Source organism: Apodemus sylvaticus, chromosome 2 (genome assembly GCF_947179515.1).
Source record: "Apodemus sylvaticus chromosome 2, mApoSyl1.1, whole genome shotgun sequence".
Taxonomy (NCBI): Eukaryota; Metazoa; Chordata; class Mammalia; order Rodentia; family Muridae; genus Apodemus; species Apodemus sylvaticus.
Window position 1 is genome coordinate 54,160,961 of NC_067473.1, and position 21,326 is coordinate 54,182,286.

The following is a 21,326-nucleotide window of genomic DNA, read 5'->3' on the forward strand; positions in this document are numbered from 1 at the left end:
TACCTATGTGAGGTAATGCATATTTAATTGGCTATATTTCTCTGTTCTGTGATGTGTATATAATTTTCAAATAGAGTGCCATATATGATAAATACATACAGTTTTATCTGTCTATTTGAAATACAAATAAAAATGTGTAACGACTTTACAGCATCTCCTATTTATTGCAGGGGATATGTTCACTGGCCTTCAGCAGACACCTAAGACTGGATAGCAGTAACCTAAGACCCAGCCTAAGACGCACTGTAGCTATAACATTTTAGTTGCTTCTCTCCACCTTCATGTAGTTCCTGTACATATTTTGATTTATACCTTGAAATTTCACTTTTAGGAGGCATTGATAGACGTGTAGCTATGTTTAATTCCAAATTCTACCTGTTCATTGTTGATATATAAGAAAGTATTTATTTGCTGGGCAGTGGTGGATTTCTGAGTTCGAGGCCAGCCTGGCCTCAGAGTGAGTTCCAGAACAGCCAGGGCTATGCAGAGAAACCCTGCCTTATAAATAAATAAATAAATAAATAAATAAATGCATGTGTGTTTGTTTGTTGATACACACACCTTGTATCTCACAACTTACTCGCTCTTCCATCCAGGAAACTTGGATTTCTGAGTTCGAGGCCAGCCTGGCCTCAGAGTGAGTTCCAGAACAGCCAGGGCTATGCAGAGAAACCCTGCCTTATAAATAAATAAATAAATAAATAAATAAATAAATAAATAAATAAATAAATAAATGCATGTGTGTTTGTTTGTTGATACACACACCTTGTATCTCACAACTTACTCGCTCTTCCATCCAGGAAACTTGGGTTGATCACCTTATATGTAGACAGTCATGCCATGCAAAAACAGTTGTTTTCTCCTTCGCAGAGGCCCCTTTCTTGCTTTGTCTTCCTCTTTGCTCCCTCTTCTCTCTCTTCCCCTCCCTACTACGGTTGTCTCCTTTTCTTTTTCTTTTCTGTGTGTGTGTGTGTTTGTTTGTTTTTTACTACATAAGCTATGAGTTCCAATATAATGTTGAAAAGAGAAGACATCCTTTCCTTGTTCCTGAATATAATGGGAAAGATACTATTTTTCACCTTTAAGGATAATGGCTTATAGGCATTTTTATAGATGCTCTTTATCAAGTTGAGGAAATTCTCTTTATTCCTAATTTGCATTTTCTTTTCTTTTTAAGGTCGAAACCATTAAATGTGGTTCATGTAGAGCACATTTGTTTCCAACTCGCCCGTTGATGGACACTTGGGTAGCTTCCATCTTTTGGCTGTTGTGAATAGTGCTGCCAGGGACATGGGTGTGCACATAGCTCTCTGAGACCCTGCTTCCCGTCCTTTTGGGTAAGTACCACAAGTTGAGCTGCCAGATCATCACAGTAGATCTATTTTTAAAACATCAGGATGTCTACATGTAACAGCCCTGGCTGTCTTCTCTTTGTAGACCAGCCTAGCCTCAAACTCTCAGAGATCACCTACCTCTGCCTCCCAAGTGCTGGGATTAAAGGGATGTGGCACCATACCCGACTGCTATGTGTGTTTTAATATATCTAGATATATTTTCATATCACAATATCAGATGCTAATCCCTGGGCTATTTTAAATGTCTTATTGTTATACACATATCAAAGATATTTAATGTTTTTGACTGGATACCTGTATATGCTTCTATATATTTATGGTAGTAAATTTCTGTCAGTTATTTCACATAGAAAAAATTGTGTTTTTATGTTGTTTGAATTTCCCACACCTTGGTGTGGTCAAGAGATAAAATCAGAGCTTTGTCAAACTTTCTTTGCTCTTAATAAAAAACTTAGTTTAAGCATTATGTTACGTTGTACACTGAATCTCCTCCCTCCCGCCCTGTCCTCCTTTTTTCTAGCAGTAGATCTTCATGGAGGAACACGGAGTGACCCAAACTGAACACATGGCTACCATAGAAGCCCATGCAGTGGCCCAGCAAGTTCAGCAGGTCCATGTAGCCACTTACACTGAGCACAGTATGCTAAGTGCTGATGAGGACTCCCCTTCCTCCCCTGAGGACACTTCTTACGATGACTCGGACATCCTCAACTCCACGGCAGCTGATGAGGTAACTGCCCACCTGGCTGCTGCAGGTAATGTTTGCACAGAAGCTGCTGCTTTTCATAACTTGTGGGTCATGCCTATCGAAGGAGACTGGAATTCCAGCACTCTCTCATTTCTTTTCATCATTTTTTTTTTTTCAGTGCTGGGGATCAAACCCAGGGCCTCGCATATACTAGGCAAGTACTCTACCACTGAGCAACATCCCAAGCCCTTCAACACAGTTTTTAAGACTGCATCTCCAACGTTAGCCTGTGCTATGAGAGTTGAGTTCTGGGGTCCCTTACTACTAGTGTTATGGTGTTGGTTTTCTTTCATTCTGACAGTCTGGTTAACTAGACTATGTATTATATTCATAGTAAATGTAAGGACTGACAATTTGGATTTTAATATTAAGGTTAAGGTTAAAAAATTTCTTAGTATTGGGTTTTCATTCCCTTTGTGCTAGAACGAGCCCTAGGGTCTCACCCGTGAGCGAGTCCTGCCCTGAACAGTGTACTTGCCCTCACTAGATGTTCTGATGAGAGTGGGTTTCTCCACCTGCACTGTAAGTTCCAGTTTGTGTGGAAATTTATTACTATTATGATTTTAGGTTTCCACAAATAAGCATATGATTTTACAGTTCATTTGGTAGTTGTTCTTTCTGAGGGGCTTGTGGATCTGTCTGTTGTCTGTTGTCACTGACAGTTCTTGTTTATGTTGACTATGTTCTTCATATACTAGCTTTCTGTAAATGAACATTCTGTGGTGTGTTTGGAAATTAATTTTAAAAGTTACTTGGGGTCTAAAATATGCTGGACATGGTTTCTGTTTGTGTCTGCTAGATAGTACCAAGAACACTAGTGATCCTTAGTTATCTCAGTCTGATTTTATGGATTTGAAGTTTTTCAGGATATTAAAAGACTTAAAGCTGGTTGTGTTTTATATTATTCTATGTATAGTAAATATTCAGCCTCATGGTGAGGACACACATATAAACCATGTCTAGATGGGTATAGTGTTGGAACTAGGAAAAGCTGGGCAGGAAAGCAATGATCAGGAATGGCCAAAGTTCTACATTAATATAGTATATATGTTGTATTTAATTAAGTTGAAGAATAGTGCAATAATGTCATACTATCACTTATTCACTGTACTATTTCTGGAATGGTGAACTTAACAAATAAGGGACGGGCTGGGAATCTAGCTCAATGGTAAAGCGCTTGCCTAGCCATGTGTTTTAATGTTTGTAACATTTATTTTGTGAAATTTTTATACTTCCCAGAAGAGGGCATCCTAACATAATAAACCCAGACCAGCTTCTTTCTTATGAAGGAAGATGCTTTTGAGACATGGCTTTGCTTTGCTACTGTATTGTGTTATCATGGTGTGAGGATGATGCAGGGATAGCTTGAGACTGATTCAGAGGTGAGCACTTGCCTAGTGTGAACTGATGCTGCGTTTAGTTCCCAGCATCACTAAACTAGGCTAGGTACACCGGTGGAGCCTGTAGCCCCAGCTACTCAGGGAGTAGGGCAGGAAGAGCACTTGAGCCCAGGTATTCAAGAGCAACTTAGCCCACACACAGTAAGGCCTTATCTCAAAAACAAACAGTAAACAACAACAAAAAACAGAAAAGGACTAAAGTCTTTTATTTATGTCCAGTGTAAAAACAGGCCCTTCAAATCTCTAGTGAGTTGCCACTAAGGAATTGTAATTAGATATGCTACAAAGTATAGTCTTTGACTAAGATGGCTTACTTTGAAGAGTGTCAGGCCACTAGTGGTAGGTTATCAGTGCAGACAAGTTTTGAGGAGAGGGTGTCAGACTGAGGACATGTGGCTAGGAACTCTCAGATAGAAAGGGAAGGAGGCCCTCAATCATGGCTGAGCTTTGTGAGGCAGAAGAGAAGACCGTACAACAGAGGGCTGGCCTGAGTGTGATGGCAGGGTTAGGGGCTCTGCAGGATGCACGTTGGCAGACACTGCTGGTGTGGAGCCACAGACACTTACAGTAAACAAAAGAATTGTGCAGAGGTGGCAGAGGGTCCTTATTAACTGCTCAGTTATGATTGATTCTGACTTGTCACATTTGTTGCTTGCTAGAGAATTTTTTCTGAGGACTAGTCAACTTTAAAAAGTCAGTACCAGTTAATTCATACCAGGTCGCCTATCAAAAATGGTTCTAATTCTCTTCAGTTCAGACAGCTCTTGATCAGTGTTGATTCTCAAGGAAAAAAACTTAAAAAGGGCCTTGGGAGATGGTTCAGTCAGCAAAGTGCTTGCCCTGCAAGCTTGAGGACCTGAGTTTGATCTCCAGAACCCAGGTAAGAAGCTGGGCGTGGCGGCTGGCATTCCAGTTCCAGCACTGGGGAGAGAGACAGGCAGATCTGGAACCTGGCTGGATAGCACCTGAGGAACACGTCGAGAGAGAGAGAGAGAGAGAGAGAAAGAGAGAGAGAGAGAGAGAGAGAGAGAGAGAGAGAGAGAGAGAGAGAGTGTAACAGGGTAGTCAACCTTTCCCATATTAGTCTCCAGTATCAACTTCACAGGGCTTCATGTTTTTTTAAGATTTATAAGTGTTTTGTTGCATGTATGTGTGTGCACCACATGTGTGCCTGGTGCTCACAGAAGTTAGAAGGTATTGGAGTCTGTGGACCTGAAATTACCAATGGTTGTGAGCTGCCCTGTGGGTGCAATAGTGGATCCTCTGGAAGAGCAACAGATGCTCTTAACTGCTGAGCCATCTCTTTAGCCTCCAGGGGACTTCATTTTAAACTATATTGAATTATTTTCTCTGAGGCAATGGATAGAAGTAGAAAAAGATTTACATGTTCTGTAGTCACAATTGCTACCCTGAGAATGAGAATGAGGTTTGATGAATTGTCTGTCAAGTATAAAATCTTGAATCTTGGTGGGGGGGGGGGTCCTGATATTGGACCATAGAAGAAAATCAATATTGACATGGCAAACATAAATATGCTTACTGCCCGGCTTTGTCGTTTTCAGCTACTCTTTTCAGCCTTTACTTCTGCTATGTGGACTGCAGAGGTGGGACTCAGGGAGTTGAGCTTTGAAGTAAACACCTTTGCCCACTGAGCCATCTTAATGGCTCCCCAGATTGTTTGGGGGTTTTGTTGTTGTTGTTCTTTGGTTTTGTGTTTTTTTCAGACAGGGTTTCTCTGTATAGCCCTGTGTGTCTTGGAATCAGAAATCTTCCTGCCTCTGTCTTTCCCCCAAGTGCTGGGATTAAAGAGTGAACAACTATGTCTTGCTGATTTATTCATTCATTCATTTGGAAATTAACATTACAAATGCAGTTGAAATTTTTAGTGTTCTCCCTATACCCTGAACTCAGAGATCTGCCTCTGCCTCCCCCAAATGCTGGGATTAAAGGCATATACAGCACCTTGCTTGGCTAAATCATTCATTCATTTATTTGGAAATACAGATTACAGGTGCAATTGAAGCTTGTAGTGTGTTCCTTTTCTACATTTCTTTAAGACAGTGTTTTGCTGTATAGTCCAGGCTGGCCTCTTGCCTCAGCTTCTGAGTGCTGGGGTTACAAGTGTGCAGAAACATGTCTGCCTAGTGTACCTCTTCCTAACTGTGTTCTTCTTCTTCCTTCTACTGAGGTCACACATATTCTGAATTTCTTTGTTCTCTTGAATTTATGGTTTTGCTTTATGTGCATGCATCATTAAATAATAGTTGGCATTGTTTTGCATGCTTTAAATTTTATATTAATGATCCCAATCTGAACTTTTGTTTTTGTGTAGCATTATTTTAAGCATAAATTTTCTATAAAAAGTTAAACAAATTGTTCAAAGCTGGGTATGGTGCTATACACCTTTAATCCCAGCACTTGGGCTGGAGAGATGGCTCAGTGGTTAAGAGCACTGACTGCTCTTCCAGAGGTCCTGAGTTCAATTCCCAGGATTCACATGGTGGCTCACAACCATCTGTAATGGGATCCAATACCCAATACCCTTTTCTAATGTGTCTGAAAACAACTACACTGTACTCACATACATAAAATAAGTAAATAAATCTTTTTTTGTTTGTTTGTTTTTGTTTTTTTGTTTTTTGGTGCTTTTGAGACAGGCTTTCTCTGTATAGCCCTGGCTGTCCTGGAACTCACTCTGTAGACCAGGCTGATCTTGAACTCAGAAATTCGCCTGCCTCTGCCTCCCAGAGTGCTGGGATTATAGGTGTGCCCCACCACCGCCCGGCATTAAGTAAATAAATCTTAAAAAAAAAAAAAAATTAAAAGTTTAATACCAGCACTTGAGAGACATAGGCAGGAAGGTCTCTGTGAGCTTTAAGACCAGCTTGGTCCACATAGTAGGTTCCAGGTCATCCGGGCCTGCATGGTAAGAACCCTTTTCAAAACTGTAAATAAACAAAATATTTATATTTATGTATGTGCAATGACTTCTGCATGGGCTTCAGGGATCTGAACCCAAGTTGCACTTACAGGGCAAATGCCTTTACTTGCTAAACCATGTCCCTGCCCTCTGTGTATGTGTGCTCTTGCCTGTCTCTCTGTCTGTCTGTGTCTTTCCTTACCTTTAAAAGGGGTCCAGAGATAAATACCTTTACCTACTATCTCGCTGGCCTCTGGTCCCTCTTTTTATTTTTTTAATTATTAATGTATATTCATTGTATAATTGAGTTTCAGAATGACATTTTCATTCAGCATTTTTCTGAGATTCAGTTATGTTGATAGTATGGCTGTTGCATTGATTATCAGGACTGGGATCTTTCACTGTTTATAGATATGTCTTAGATAGGGGGGGTACAGGCATAAACCACAGTTAACAAGTTTCTCATAGCAATATATTTTATATTTTGCCCTCAAATAAAATAAACATATCTATAGCTGAAGTGGTTATTTTTCCTTCAGTAATACCTTCTTTAAGTGTATGTTCTGAATTTTCCCCCCTGATATTCTAATCTACTCTTGACTTTATTCTGTTTTATTAGAAAAATATTCATTAACTATCAAAGGTTACCATTTGCTTCATGGAAAAAAGCAATTGGTATTGGTGTTTTGAATTTGAAAGGGTGTTCTTAGAATATTCTTATCTCATTTTCAATTATGTATATGAGAGGGTGGCACACATGAGTCTACTGCCTGCAGAAGTCAGAAGAGGGCAGTGGGTTCCTTGGAGTTGGAGTTACAGGCACTTGTGAGCCCCAGCGTGGGTGCTGGGAGCATTAGTGGGGCTGGAATATATATATTCAATCCATATTTGTTTTTGAATTTCAAAGTAAATTGCAAATGTCAATATAATACCCTTAAATACTTCAGTAAGCTTATCATTAGATAGACTCCCTAATGTTTGTAATTTTTTGTTTATTTTTGAGGGGTGTGTGAGCACATGCATGTGGGTGTGTACTCCATTTTCTGACAGCATTTTTCACTGAACTTGGATTTTCAGATTTGGCTAAGCTGGCTAGGTAGCTAGCTCATACAACCCTGATCTGATAAATGTATAAATTCAAATATAAATCCCAATAAGAATGTTTTTAGAATTGAATAAACTAAGCCGGGCAGTGGTGGCGCACGCTTATAATCCCAGCACTTGGGAGGCAGAGGAGGGTGGATTTCTGAGTTCGTGGCTAGCCTGGGTCTACCGAGCGGGTTCCAGGACAGCCAGGGCTATACAGAGAAACCCAGTCTCAAAGAAAACAAAACAAAACAAACAAAAGCCCCAAACAAACAAACAAACAAAAGAACTGGATAAACTAATCCTATTATTTAAATGTAAATACAAAGACCAAACAGGTAAGACAATTTAGAAGACACTAAGCAGAGGCCTTATCATGTCGCAGGTTACCTTGAAGGTTAAGTTACTAAGACTGGACTGGATCCTGAGACACAAACTCATCACTGAACTGCCATGCTCCTAAGTCAGGAGACAAGGGTGAGAAGAGTGGACTAGCATAGGTCCGGTGCCCCCCGATCACACACAGAAATACATTTTGGCTGTGGACAGACAGCTGTTTAAACCAATCCTGGTTAACAAACACCCACGTGATGAGGGCGAGCAGCTGAGACCACACAGCAAACATGGGAAGAGGAGCCAAGAGTGCTCCAGCATACTGGCTTGGGGCCTCGTTTGGCAAATTTCTTTTTGTTTTTTGGTTTTTCAAGACAGGGTTTCTCTGTGTTGCCCTGGCCGTCCTGGAACTCACTCTGTAGATCAGGCTGGCCTCGAACTCAGAAATCCGCCTGCCTCTGCCTCCCAGAGTGCTGGGATTACAGGCGTGCGCCACCACTGCCCGGCAAAGTGCACACGGCAGGTAGCCGTGCATTTAAACTTTTATGATAAAAATCTTTGAATTCTGACTGGTCATTAGCAACAGAACAAGAAAATCAACCTGATATTTTAAAACAGTAAAAGGATTTGAAAAGACATCTCATAAACTGGTATTTAGTGTCACAGAAAATGATGCCACAGGCCTAAGAGAATGTTACAAAAGATAACTAGTACGGGCGATAGTGTGGAGCATCTGGATCCTCTGTATACTACATGGGAATGTGAAATAATGCTGCTGTAAGAACGTGGTGTTTCCTTTATGATCCACATGTTCATAAGGCCGACTTCTAGGTAACCACATGAATTGAATCCCAAAGACATTGATGCCCTGTTCTCTCTCTCTCTCTCTCTCTCTCTCTCTCTCTCTCTCTCCATTCAGAAGGGGAAATCTTCTGAATGCTGTATGTGACAATATAGATCAACCTTAAAGACATTATAATAACAGAAACAACCCAGTCACAGAAGGACAGATACGGTGTAATTACACTTCTGTGAGGGATTGAAACATACGTGGGATGGTTTCCAGGGCTTTAGGAAGGAGGTGTAGGGAATTGCTGTCAGCAGATAGTCGCAGGGCTTGGGATACAGCTTAGCAGGTAGTCACACTAGTGCTAGAGCCAGAATTCTTGCCTAGGATGCACCAGAGCAGGAGGAGGAAAGAAAGGAGAAAGGAAGTCCAGAAGGAGGGAGAGAAGGCGGACCTGAAGGCAGACAAACTGGGAATGATATCTGTTAATCCCAGGAGGCAGCTCAAGGATCAAGAAATCAAGGTTATCCTTGCTTCCTTAATGATTCTAAGGTCAGCCTGTCCAACATGAGACTCGCTCAAAAAAACTGAAAGGAAGGGAAGATTTCAGTTATATAAGACAGATAAGTTAGAGAAATCTGTACGTGGTAGGTGTAATTAATACTGTTTTGCACACAAAATTTTATTCAGAGATGGATCTTATGTTAAAATATTGCCACAGTTTCATAATAAAATGTTGGGAGCAATAATGTCAGGTTTTAAGATTTTCACGGGATAGACAGCTGGGTACAACAAGGTGCCTGTAATCCCAGCACTTAGAGCAGAGGCAGGAGGATCACTTTGATTCCAGGCTAGTCTGTGTTATGTACTGTGACTCTGGAAGAAGAAAAAAATCTGTACCGTGTCCCTGTGATAGAAAGCAAGCCAGCCTCTGGCTTTTGCTTGATCTGGGATTTTTTAGAGGGTCTCTCTTTAACAAGGACATGATAGCACTGAGCAGCCTGCAGACAGAAAGGCTTGCCGTAGTTTACTTATTTAGAATATACTTGTGAATATAATGTTAGCAGCTTTTTTTTTTAAGATTGATTTACTTATTTTATATGTGAGTACATTATAACTGTCTTCAGACACACCAGAAGAGGGCACTGGGTCCCATTACAGATGGTTGTGAGCCACCATGTGGGTGCTGGGAATTGAACTCAGGACCTCTGGAAGAGCAGTCAGTGCTCTTAACCGCTGAGCCATCTCTCAAGCCCAGCAGCTTAATTTTTAATCTAAGCCTTTTATGGGCTGGCAGGAAAGGATAAAGTGACATGCTGTCTTTGATGTCAACCCATCGCTATGAAAAGTGAGTAGTAGTTACTTAGACTTAGCCATCTGAACAACCCCAAGGTTTCTCTGCCTCGGTCTCGGCATGGCTAGACCAATTTTTATTAACTTTTTTTTTCTTTTTTTCTTTTTAATTGGACTAGGGAAATGCTCATCTCCTTGGCCAGAACCCTTGGCACATGGTCCGGCTTAGTTCGTCCACATGGCCCTTCATAGGTGGGAGTCTGCAGTGGCTTGCTGTCTCCCAGTTCCTTAACGTGCTAGTCTTGGGCCAGTGGAAGGACCCTGGAGCTAGAAGTGCAGTGTGACTCTCTGAGCTTGTTTCACTGTGTCAGGCCTTCTCTCAGTGCTGTAGCATTTTCTGGTCCCTTTGAGAACCCTGCTCTAACAGTGTGGGCATGCCAGTAAAACAGCAACAGCATTGTACAAAATTCAAGATGGTATTTGGCAGGAAGGTAGACCCCTTTCACTTCTTAAAAGACTGACTGTAACTGTATATGGTTCGTGGGAAACAGTAGTGAAGAACACTGATAATGCTGTAAACATTCTGGTTTCACTGATGCTGTGTCGCCATATGTTTGGCCCCATGCAGTCCCCTGCCTAATCTCACCACATACTTATTATTTCAGGTCCTGTGGGAATGGCTGCTGCTGCTGCTGTGGCAACAGGAAAGAAACGGAAGCGGCCTCATGTATTTGAGTCTAATCCCTCTATCCGAAAGAGACAGCAGACACGTTTGCTTCGGTGAGGGCTGCCTTACCCCATCTTGCTGTTCTCCACATGCTTCCTTTATGGATGTCAAGAGCTAGAATATTCTTTACTGGATTCCTCAAGACACTGGGGTGGATATTTGATTACAGGTTTAGGCTTGGAATCATCCCCGTAAAATTAAATTGATGAAAATCCAGAAAATATGATGTGATACATACATAATACTAGGTGACTGTGTGGTTCAAGCCTTTGATCCCAGCATTTGGAAGGTAGAGGGAGGGGGATCTCAGTGAGTTCAAGGCCAGCCAAAGCTACAGAGTGAGACAGTTTCTTAAAATAAGGAAGGGAGGGAGGGAGGAAGAAAAGGAGGAAGGGAGGAAGGAAGATGTCTAACGACACATTGGTTCATCCAGGAAACTTTGTGCACCTGCTGTGTTCAGGCAGCACTCTAGACATTGGGACACTGAGCAACAAAGACCCTTAAAGAATTTCTGTTCTGAAAGAGAGAGAAAGTAAACATACATTATATTTGTTAAGTCTCAAACCATGGGACAATGGCTGAGGTGCCTATTTGAAAACAGGCCTGGCCTCCCACTTCTCCCAGCATCCCCTAGTCTCTACCTAAACTTCTACAGTCCAGGGATTGGGCTACCCTTCCCTATATAACCCAGCCATTTTAGCTGTGCTGCACTATTGGTCAGCCTCTTAGCCCAGGCTGGCCCTTGGTCAGCAGCTCCTCTGCCCTCCCTGCCTCCTCACATGGCTCGGGTCATGAGCCCTCTGGGCTCTCCCTGACATGTCTGCCTCTGGCTGTGCTCTACCTTCTATCTGCAATGGAGTTTCTCCTCTACCGTATTTAGGAGCAGATGTATTTTTTCGTTTTCTTTATTTTTTTTAAAGGTTTATTTATTTCATTATATGTAAGTACTCTGTAGGTGTCTTCAGACACCAGAAGAGGGCATCCGATCTCATTACAGATGGTTGTGAGCCACCATGTGGTGGCTGGGAATTGAACTCAGGTCCTCTGGAAAAGCAGTCAGTACTTTTAACCGCTGAGCCATCTCTCCAGTCCTCTTTTATTTCTTTTTTCATTCAATATTAAATGAGAGTCGTGCTGTGGGTAGAAAAGAAATTAGAAAAAGTATTTCTGGACATCAAAGAACGTAGTTGTTCTCTGTTCTAAGAGTGGTCTGAGAAATCCTTTTGAAGAAGCAGCCTTTTCCCAGAGAAGGGAGGAGGTGAATAAATAACCGTATTTATGTCTCAAGATCATTTTCCCGCAGAGGGAATTATTAACAGCCAAGTCAGTCATTTTATTTACTTATTTACTTTTAATTTTTTTAAAGATTTATTCATTATATGTAAGTACACTGTAGCTATTTTTAGACATACCGGAAGAGGGCATCAGATCTCATTATGGATGATTGTGAGCCACCATGTAGTTGCTGGGATTTGAACTCAGGACCTTTGGAAGAGCACTCGGTGCTCTTAACTGCTGAGCCATCTCTCCAGCCCCCTTATTTTAATTTATTTTTGAGACAGGGACTCACTATGTTGCTCTGAATGTCCAAGAGTTCTGTATAGACCAAGCTAGCCTGAAACTCAATGGAGTTCTGCCCACTGCCTCCTGAGTGCCAGGGAGAGCATGAGAGGAGTAATTAGAGGAGGAGAGGAGAGGAGGAGAGGAGACCCCAGCACATCTGGAGGTTGGCAAGCTGATATGTCGGTTTGTGCTTCTGATCCCAGCTTTTGGGAGGCTGGGGTGGAGGAGGATTGCCACAGGCTCAAGACATGCTTAGGACATGTCTGTAATCCCAGCACTCAAGAGACTGAACTGAGGTAAGCAGGTGGTGGGTTTTGAGCTAGCTTGAGCTACATACGAAGATCCTGCCTTAAGAGCAGTGGTGGCGCACGCCTTTAATCCCAGCACTTGGGAGGCAGAGGCAGGTGGATTTCTGAGTTCGAGGCCAGCCTGATCTACAGGACAGCCAGGGCTACACAGAGAAACCCTGTCTCTAAATAAATAAATACATAAATAAATACATAAATGCATAAATACATAAATAAATAAATAAAAGAGAGAAAAGGAAAAAGAAAGAAAAAGAGAGTGGAGAGAGGATTGGAGGCGGTGAATATCAACTGTTCATTATTAATTCAAGAAATGATTTTCTGCCGGGCATGGTGGCGCATGCCTGTAATCCCAGCACTCTGGGAGGCAGAGGCAGGCGGATTTCTGTGTTCGAGGCCAGCCTGGTCTACAGAGTGAGTTCCAGGACAGCCAGGGCTATACAGAGAAACCCTGTCTCAAAAAACCAAAAAAAAAAAAAAAAAAAAAAAAAAAAAAGAAAGAAACGATTTTCTGTGGTACTATGAAATCTAGTGTAGTCCCTGTCTATATACAGGGAAAGGGCAGGATTCTGTGTATCTATTGCTTCTAATCTGGTGTCTTGATTTATTGGAGGGTTTGCTTTCTGATATTAGTTACCTTAGAGGGTCAACAATAGTCCAAAAATATTAAATGGAGAATTCTAAAATAGATAATGAGTTTTAAATAATTTTACTAAGGATATTGTTATAATTTGAATATTTTATTTTAAAATTTTAATTTAATTATTTTATGTGTATGGGTGTTTAGCCTGTGTATATGTATGTACCATGTAAGTGCCTGGCACCCACACTGGTCTGAAGAGGGTTTTGTATGCCTATATGGGCTTATTTGCTCTCGAGGAAACCAGAGGCATTAAGCAGCTTAACACTAGAGTGACAGTTGTAGGCCATAAAAGGATGTACTAAGAATCAAACCCAGATCCTTGGTAAGAGCAGTAAGTGCTCTTAACCATTGAGCCATCTGTGTGTATAAGAAAACAATACACAGAGGGTTATTCCATTCCACTCATAGGTATCCAGGGGGGCTGGAGCAGACGCCACCAGTGAGTGGGGCTACATGTATCCTCAGGCAAACACTGTGGTTTTGTGTTCTGGATTCTCTTCTGTGATAAAATACCCTGACCACAAGCAGTGGGGGGGAAAGAGGGCTTAAGTCATTACCCTTCAGGTCAAGGTTGCCAGTAAGGGAAGTCAGAGCCAGGGTCTGGCAGACCCATGGCGAGTGCTGCTTGCTCTGCCCTTACAGGCTTTATGGATTTTGTTTTGTAATCTTAGTATTTGCATTTTTAATTTTTATTGTTTTTTGCTATGTGGGAACTCACCACATAGACCAGGTTGGCCTTGAATTTACAGATTGCCTGCATCTGTTTCCCAAGTGCTGGAATTAAAGGTGTATACCAAACCACCACTTGTAGGGTTATATTTAACTAGTTTTCCAACACAGCCCAGGACCACCTTTCCAAAGAATAGTGCTGCCCACCATGGTCTGAGTCCTGCTCTATCAGTTAGCAGTCAAGATAAATCTCTCACAGACATACCCACAGGACAGTCTAATCTAACCAATTGCTCAGGGAGACTACCTTCTCAGGTGCCTTTAGGCTGTGTCAAGTTGACAGGTAAAGCTAAGGACAGTGTATCTATATGACAATAAAATACAAAGCTGTAGCTAACATGGCAGTATAGTGTACACACTTTCTCTGATAGACTTCCATACTTCTCTGTCCTTCCTGTTCTCATCTTTCAGATCACATCTGATCAGAATTGTCTCCACTCACAGTAAGTTTGCTCCACCTCCTTCGAGGCATCATCTGTCACCGTAACCTTTTGTTTCCATTCTGTTCAGGAAACTCAGAGCCACGTTAGATGAGTACACGACACGAGTGGGACAGCAAGCGATTGTGCTCTGCATCTCGCCCTCCAAACCCAACCCTGTCTTCAAGGTGTTTGGCGCAGCACCTTTGGAGAATGTGGTAAGTCAGATCTGAGTGGTTCCCAGAGGCCTCTACTTTGGGTAGGGCTTCCGCCTTTTCTTCTTTCCAGGTCAGTGCTCAGGGATGGAAGGAGGCATTATACAGATTTAAACCAGTTTATGCTGGTTTACAGCCCATGCAATATTCAGAAAGATTCCTTCCTAGTGGTCTTCTTACATCAGTGGAGAGCAGCAGACAGTAGGCTTCTGTTGAACCTCACTTAATGCTTGACTTGGTGGCCAAAGCTCTTTCATGCTTTGAGTGTGTGTGTGTATGTGTGTGTATTTTTTAAAGGATGATTACTAATTTTACTTACTAAAGCAATGTATTGTACCCCCAACAGATGCAGTTTAAAAAAAAAAAGGAGAATATTTTACTTAAGAAACCAGTGTAGGGCTGAGGATGAAGGCCAGTTGGTAGAGCCCTTGCCTAATGTGCATGAAGTGTTGGGTTCTATCCTAAGCACCTTACCAGTTGTGGTATATGCCTGTAATCTCAGCAGTCAGGAGGCAGAGGTAGGAGGATCAGGTATTCAAGGTTGGCTGGCTGGCTGAGCTACATTAGACATCTTTAAAAAAAAAAAAAAAGAACCAATGTAAAATTTTTATTTATATCTGAAGCAAAACACTAGAAGACTCCAGGATGTTAATTTTATAAGCCAAATTAGAAGCATTTTATTAACTATGTATTTGGATATTTAAAACTCTCTTTTTGCCTTTTTTTTAAAGTTGGTTTAGCTGAGCGTGGTAACACATGCCTTTTTCCCAATCCTCAGCAGGTAGAACCAGTGGGATCAAGGCCAGCCTGGGCTACATCTTTTTATATTTGTTTGTATGTGTATATGTGCTCCTGTGGACCAGAGAGGGAGTGACGTCCCCTGGCACTAGAGTTATAGGTGGTTTGAAGCTACCATGTGTGTGTTGCATATTGAACACAGGTCATCTGAATGAATAGCCATCGGTCTTAACCACTTAACCGCTATCTCTTTGTGTCCATAATTAAAAAAAATAATCTGCCAATTTTTTCCTCATTGTCCTCTATGTAAAACAAGGCCAACAATATCTTCTTCACTGGGGACAGACATTAAAACTGACTGACTGTTCTCCCATAAAAACTGCTCAGGAGAAATAGCATAAAGAGCACTGAGCTCAGCAGGCGGAGCTCACTCTGGCTGCTGTGCTCTGGGGGCAGCACCGGACTCTGTGCAAACCATAGGCTTTCTTGAGCTTGGCAGGAATAGCCTGAAATATTTTTTTGATAACAAAATGAGAATTTCCCAAGAAGTTTTCCATGGCTTCTGAAGGTAAAGCTCTTCAGTCAGGCAGGAGCCATTAGCATCTTGCTAGGGCCTGGTTAGCATACCCAACCACCGTCACGGCCATGGGGCAGGGGAGCTCTGGAGTTAGCCCCAGCTTCCTGCAAGCCATCCAGCTACCTTTATTTCATCTTCTCTCTCTGATAGATCAGTGGACTGTCCTTCATTTGTTTATATAGGTTTTTAAAAATATCTTCACTTGTAGAAACTGTAGGCTAGTGTTTTAACTGTAGGAGCTGTGGGACTGGGGAGGTTGGTCAGTTGGTAAAGCAGTTACATGCAAGCCTGGGGCCTGAGTTTGAATCTCCAGCTCTCAGCTCTATGCTCCAGATGACAAGCTTTAGTTTCCACGGAGTATGAATACATTTTTAAAAAGATCTTTGATGGGAATTTCCAAAGACTCTTTATATCTAGAAAGCTTCAGAAATTCAGAAGACTCATAGTATCTTGTCCAAGACCTTTGTCTTCTCTTTTGTCTTCAACCTGACTAAAGGCCAGTTTCTAAATTTTCTTTTTTTTTTTTTAAGTTTTATTTATTGTATGTAAGTAGACTGTAGACCCTTCAGACACACCAGAAGAGGATATCTGATCTAATTATAGATAGTTGTGAGCCACCATGTGGTTGCTGGGATTTGAACTCAGAACCTCTGGAAGAGCAGTCAGTGCTCTTAACCTCTGAGCCATCTCTCCAGCCCCCCCTAAATTTTCAATAGTAAATTTGTTTCTAGAATTCAAATGATCTTTGTAAATGTACTAAACCTAACTAACCTTCTATCCTTGATATTCATAAGAATATTTGGTAATATACCTTCCTCTTTGTGTCTGAATACATGATATATTTCATGTTACATGTTAAAACAAAAAGGTTTTTTGGGAGGCAGTGCAGGCTGTCTGATTCTGGGAAATCTATTTTACTAAGCAAGCTTAGGTGGGAGTGCTTTATTCACCTGGAATTATTTTGTTGCAAATTACTATAATACATAACTCTATCAGCACTCTTTTAATCAGTATTGTTAAGGAATTATATAGCATTGTTAAGTTTATCAAAATAACAGAATATGACTTTTTTCCTGACCCATAAAAATGGCTTACTTGATACTGACTGATATAATAGTAATAATAGCCCAGTGTTTTCCTATCTTTGAATGCCAGATATCACCACGATGATCAAAAGTGTTTTTATACTATTTTTAATTCTCCTGTGGGCTTACAGGAGTTTGACCCAATACAGTAAGTTCAAAGAACCCAGACTTAGAAGAGTTGGGCTTTGTTTCATCCCCCAAAATAGAAGCCTGTACAATGCCTCAGTAGTGCCAGATGTTTATGTCATATGCTGGTGATATTTGAAACTGTTTTTGAATTGGTCAAGTTATAGTGAGTCTAGTGTTGGGACTGTTTTTCTCTCATCCCCTTGGCCCTCCTATCTGGAGGATTCTATAGCTTTGGAACTGGACTGGTTACTATTGTTGAGGTCAGTGAGCTACAGTATGGGATCTTTCTCTTTGGAGCCTCACAATGAGACCCCACTAAGGAAGTAATTTCACAGAACAGAAAGCATGGTTGGACCTTCTTGACATAATTTTGTTCCCCCTGTCCCTAAGAGAATGCCTTAAGACCTGAAAATAAGTTAATTTCCAATCCCATCTAGTTATATTTCCATAATTCCTAGCTTTATTATCCCTAGAGACATTCTCACCCCCTTGTGTATTCTTCTAAGTGACTAAACCCATTACTGATGACGGTGGATTCAGTGTTTGCCTCCCCTTGCTCGTGTTGACACATGCAGTGCACACATGTGCGCTGTGCTGCAGCTCTGGAAGGGTCTGTTGTCTTAAGATGGGTTTCACTACAATGGTGAAGAATAGATTCAGGTTCAGAACTGGACTGACACACAGAGGGACACCATGGCTTTGAAGTTTACCACCTTCTCCAACCCTTACCTGAAGGGAGGAGAGTGGCTCCTGGCCCCAGGCCTTGCTAGTAATGGTACGTTTGGCACTCATTCTTGTCAGCCTCTTAAGCACTTGGATCTTCTGTCTGTATGGTGCCTGGCTTTCAAAAAAAAAAAAAAAAATAGCAGTTTCAAATACATTAGAGTTTAGAGTCAAAAGCCCTCACTCAGATCTGGAAAATTATTTTAGCAGTTAACTGTCAATTAGATGTGATTGGGGACATGGCGAGCCCGGGAAATGCTGAGTCGTGAAAGAACTCTGTGGCTTGAGAACACAGGACTTTCTAACTGAGAAGCAGTGGACTTCTCCCACTGGCTCCTTCCTACTGCTGTTACCTAAAATTTCATCATCATTCCGTTTGATTCTGTCCAATGTGGTGTCTTTGGGCCCGCGGGTATTTTCACCTTCTACTTAAAGGAGTATTTGTTCCCAGAGCTCTTCGGAGGCTACGGGAGACCAGCCCCACCCACTTTGTTGTTGCTGGGCACTAGCTCTCCCTGGCTTTCGAGCATCTTGTTTACTTCTGCCCGTAATTCCCCTCAGGTACGAAAGTACAAGAGCATGATCCTGGAAGACCTGGAGTCTGCTCTGGCAGAACACGCCCCTGCGCCACAGGAGGTTAATTCAGAACTGCCGCCTCTCACCATCGATGGGATTCCAGTCTCTGTGGACAAAATGACCCAGGTACAGGGCGGGAAATGAGGAGGAGATGCAAAGATACGAGATGAGATGTGGGCGGGCCTCTCCTACTTTGCTAGCTTTGTGTTTGGTGATGTGGCTAGAGTTTGAGACACAGACTGGAGTGTGAGGCAGTCTTGGGCAAGGCCAAGTCCCAGGAGCAGCCTCCTGACTAAGCACCCACAAGCACCCTTCTCTGCTGCCCGTGCTCTCCCTTAACCTGGGTTTCTGTGCTAGTGAGAGAAAATTTCTGCTTGAGGTTAGTCTGACCTGGAGACTGTTCAAAATTCCAGGAGACAAGTTTAGCAGGCTATGCTACTCCTCTGTCCCCCCACTCTCACCCCCACCCCCAGGTATTTGAGGTAGGGTTTGTCTGTGTCGCCTTGGGTAGCCTGGAATTTGCTGTGTAGACCAGGATGGCCTCAAACTCAGAGCAGTTGCCTCAGCCTCCAAGTGCTGGGCCTAAAGGTATATGCTACCACACCTGGCTTATTTACCAACTTTTAGTTTTGTTTTGTTTCTCTAGGTAGAATTTTAAAGCAGTGACTTTTTATTTTTTTATTGTTCTCAGTTCAGAAGCTCAGCACCCAAAATAGCATGCCATCTAAACAATAGTACTGTTTAGCAAAGCCTAAGAATATTGGAACAAAACTAAATTCAGTAAGGTACGGATCAGCTGGTTCCTTGAATGGGTCTGAACCAGAGACTTGCCGAGAAATAGCATTGCATTTTATGAATAGAAAGCTAGAGCTGAGTTTGGTATCACATGGGCTACAATCCTGGCACCTGAGGAGAGATGCGGGAAAATCATACGGAGTTCAAGGCTAGCCTGCTATACATAGTGAGGCTCTGCCTTTTTAAAATAAAATACGCTCTAAACCTAAACTGTGATCTTTTGATTTTTGGAGCATATAGCATTCTGTGAACATGAACGGTCTTTCTGTGATCGTTCAGAAAGAAAGGCATACCCTGCCCTTTCGCAGCTGCTGTTACAGTCTGTTGCTGGTTCCATTTTGCATGGCTAATTTTAAGAATGTTCTCTGTCTCTCAGCCATAAAGCGCATGAAAAGCCCGCTGAGCCTCTGGTGTAGGATACTGGTGCGAATCCTCTCCTGGGAAGGGTTTTTCTGCCTCACTGCCATTTTTGACGCGTTAGTTGAAATGCCCAAGGTTTTAATGGTAAACATGCCTAAATGCTGATTTTCATGGAGAGCAGCCTATAGCCACAGAAAAATGGAGCTGTTACTGGTTTGGAACCTCAGTGTGCTTCATTCCATGCCACGTGCTTGGTAAACAGAGCATGGCACAGTGACAGAACCAAGGAAAACTGGCATCATCCCCAGCTACACAGCCGGCGCTGTGAGCCCGTGCTCCCTGCATGCACTTCCTCCTTTCCCTTCTCACTGCAGTTGAGGATTGAAAATAAAACATGGCAGATAGTTTTAAAATGCTTCAGCATTTTAAAGGAGTCCCGTGAGATGGTAAAGACTGGCCACCAAGCCTAGGCACCTGAACTCAGTCTCCAGGATTCCCACGGTGGGAGGAGAGAACTGGCCTCCAAAAGTTAGCCTTTGACCTCCGCATGTGCTCTGTGGTAATGTGGTAATAAATAAACATTTAAAAATTACAATGTGAAGAGGACTGGGTAAGGTGATAAAAGACCATCCATACTGGAATGGAAATTTCTAAGCGTTCAGAAAATGTTCAGATGCTCTTATTTTCTCCCTCGGCCTCTTATTGTTTGCTTCCTCATATACTTTACTTTCATCTTAACCTGAGCCTAATATGTCAAATGATCTTAAAGCTTTTCACTTTTTTTAAAAATTCGATATATTTTTTATTTACATTTCAAATGATTTCCCCTTTTCTGCCCCCCCCTCCACTCCCCGAAAGTCACATAAGCTCCCTTCCCTCCCCCCTTTTCTCCCATCTACCCCAGCTTTTCACTTTTAATAGTAGCAAAAGGAGTGTTTAATTTCACACTAAGCCTGGTAGACAAGAGGCCTGGGAAAAGCACTTGTCCCTCCTGTCCATGAGATTATAAGCTGGCACACCTCCTAGGACGCTGGCTGGGAATGCTGAGTCTGCCCCGTGTGGACAGTGCCCAGAGGTTAGCCTGAATCCGCTTCTCAGCAACTGTGCTTTTAGTGGCTTACAGTGGCCTAGATCTCCAGCTCCAGAACCTGACAGCCTCTGCAGGTACTGCATGTACCCTCTCACGGATGTATATACATAATCTTTAAAAGGTGTGTGTGTGTGTGTGTTGCTCTCTAGAGAAGAAGCAACGATGTTTACTGTTTATGACAGCATTGCTTACAACAGGAAAAGTTCCAGAGTATAGAATTTAACTAGAAGTTAAATTCCAATAGGAATGCCAACTCCTTACATGGGGAGAGGCATACCAGGGCCCAAAGATGACAAGGCTGTTTCCTATTCGGTGACTTATCTGGTCTCTATTACAGTAGACGAGTTACCTGGGAGATATAGCAAACAGCTTGTAAATTTGCATTTCTAAGATACCTAATCTTAGGAGGTTAAGGCTTTGTTATTTTTCATTTTTTTTCAAAGACTAGATTTTTTCTAAATACAGAGAATACAAAGTTCTGCTTGACATCATTTTCCAAAATGTGTACACAAAACATGTTCTTGTGTACTCTAAAGTTTATTAGAATGTACATCAGAATGTTAAGTGATTAGTTATGCAAGGTGACAGGGTACTTTTCATTTTCTTTGTAGATAAGCATGGATTAGTAATTTGTGGGTGTGTGTCAGCTTGACACAGGCTGGAGTTATCACAGAGAAAGGAGCTTCAGTTGAGGAAGTACCTCCATGAGATCCAGCTGTAAGGCATTTTC

General features: G+C 42.0%; 1 protein-coding gene across 8 annotated transcripts in view; it reads left to right on the forward strand.

Moving 5' to 3' along the window:
• The window catches only part of Nrf1 (nuclear respiratory factor 1), a 104,173-nt gene that overhangs the window by 34,897 nt on the left and 47,950 nt on the right, over positions 1–21,326 (forward strand). For 4 of the 8 annotated variants that reach the window (XM_052173371.1, XM_052173368.1, XM_052173366.1 and 1 more), the window contains exons 2-6: positions 1,178–1,337; positions 1,876–2,110; positions 10,588–10,702; positions 14,400–14,526; positions 18,337–18,477. In XM_052173371.1, the coding sequence (XP_052029331.1) occupies positions 1,888–2,110; positions 10,588–10,702; positions 14,400–14,526; positions 18,337–18,477 (606 nt within the window). In that variant the 5' untranslated portion in view covers positions 1,178–1,337; positions 1,876–1,887. Of the gene's footprint in view, positions 1–1,177; positions 1,338–1,875; positions 2,111–2,221; positions 2,258–10,587; positions 10,703–14,399; positions 14,527–18,336; positions 18,478–21,326 lie in introns of all 8 variants that reach the window. The other 4 variants (XM_052173367.1, XM_052173364.1, XM_052173369.1 and 1 more) reach the window with 2 other exon arrangements.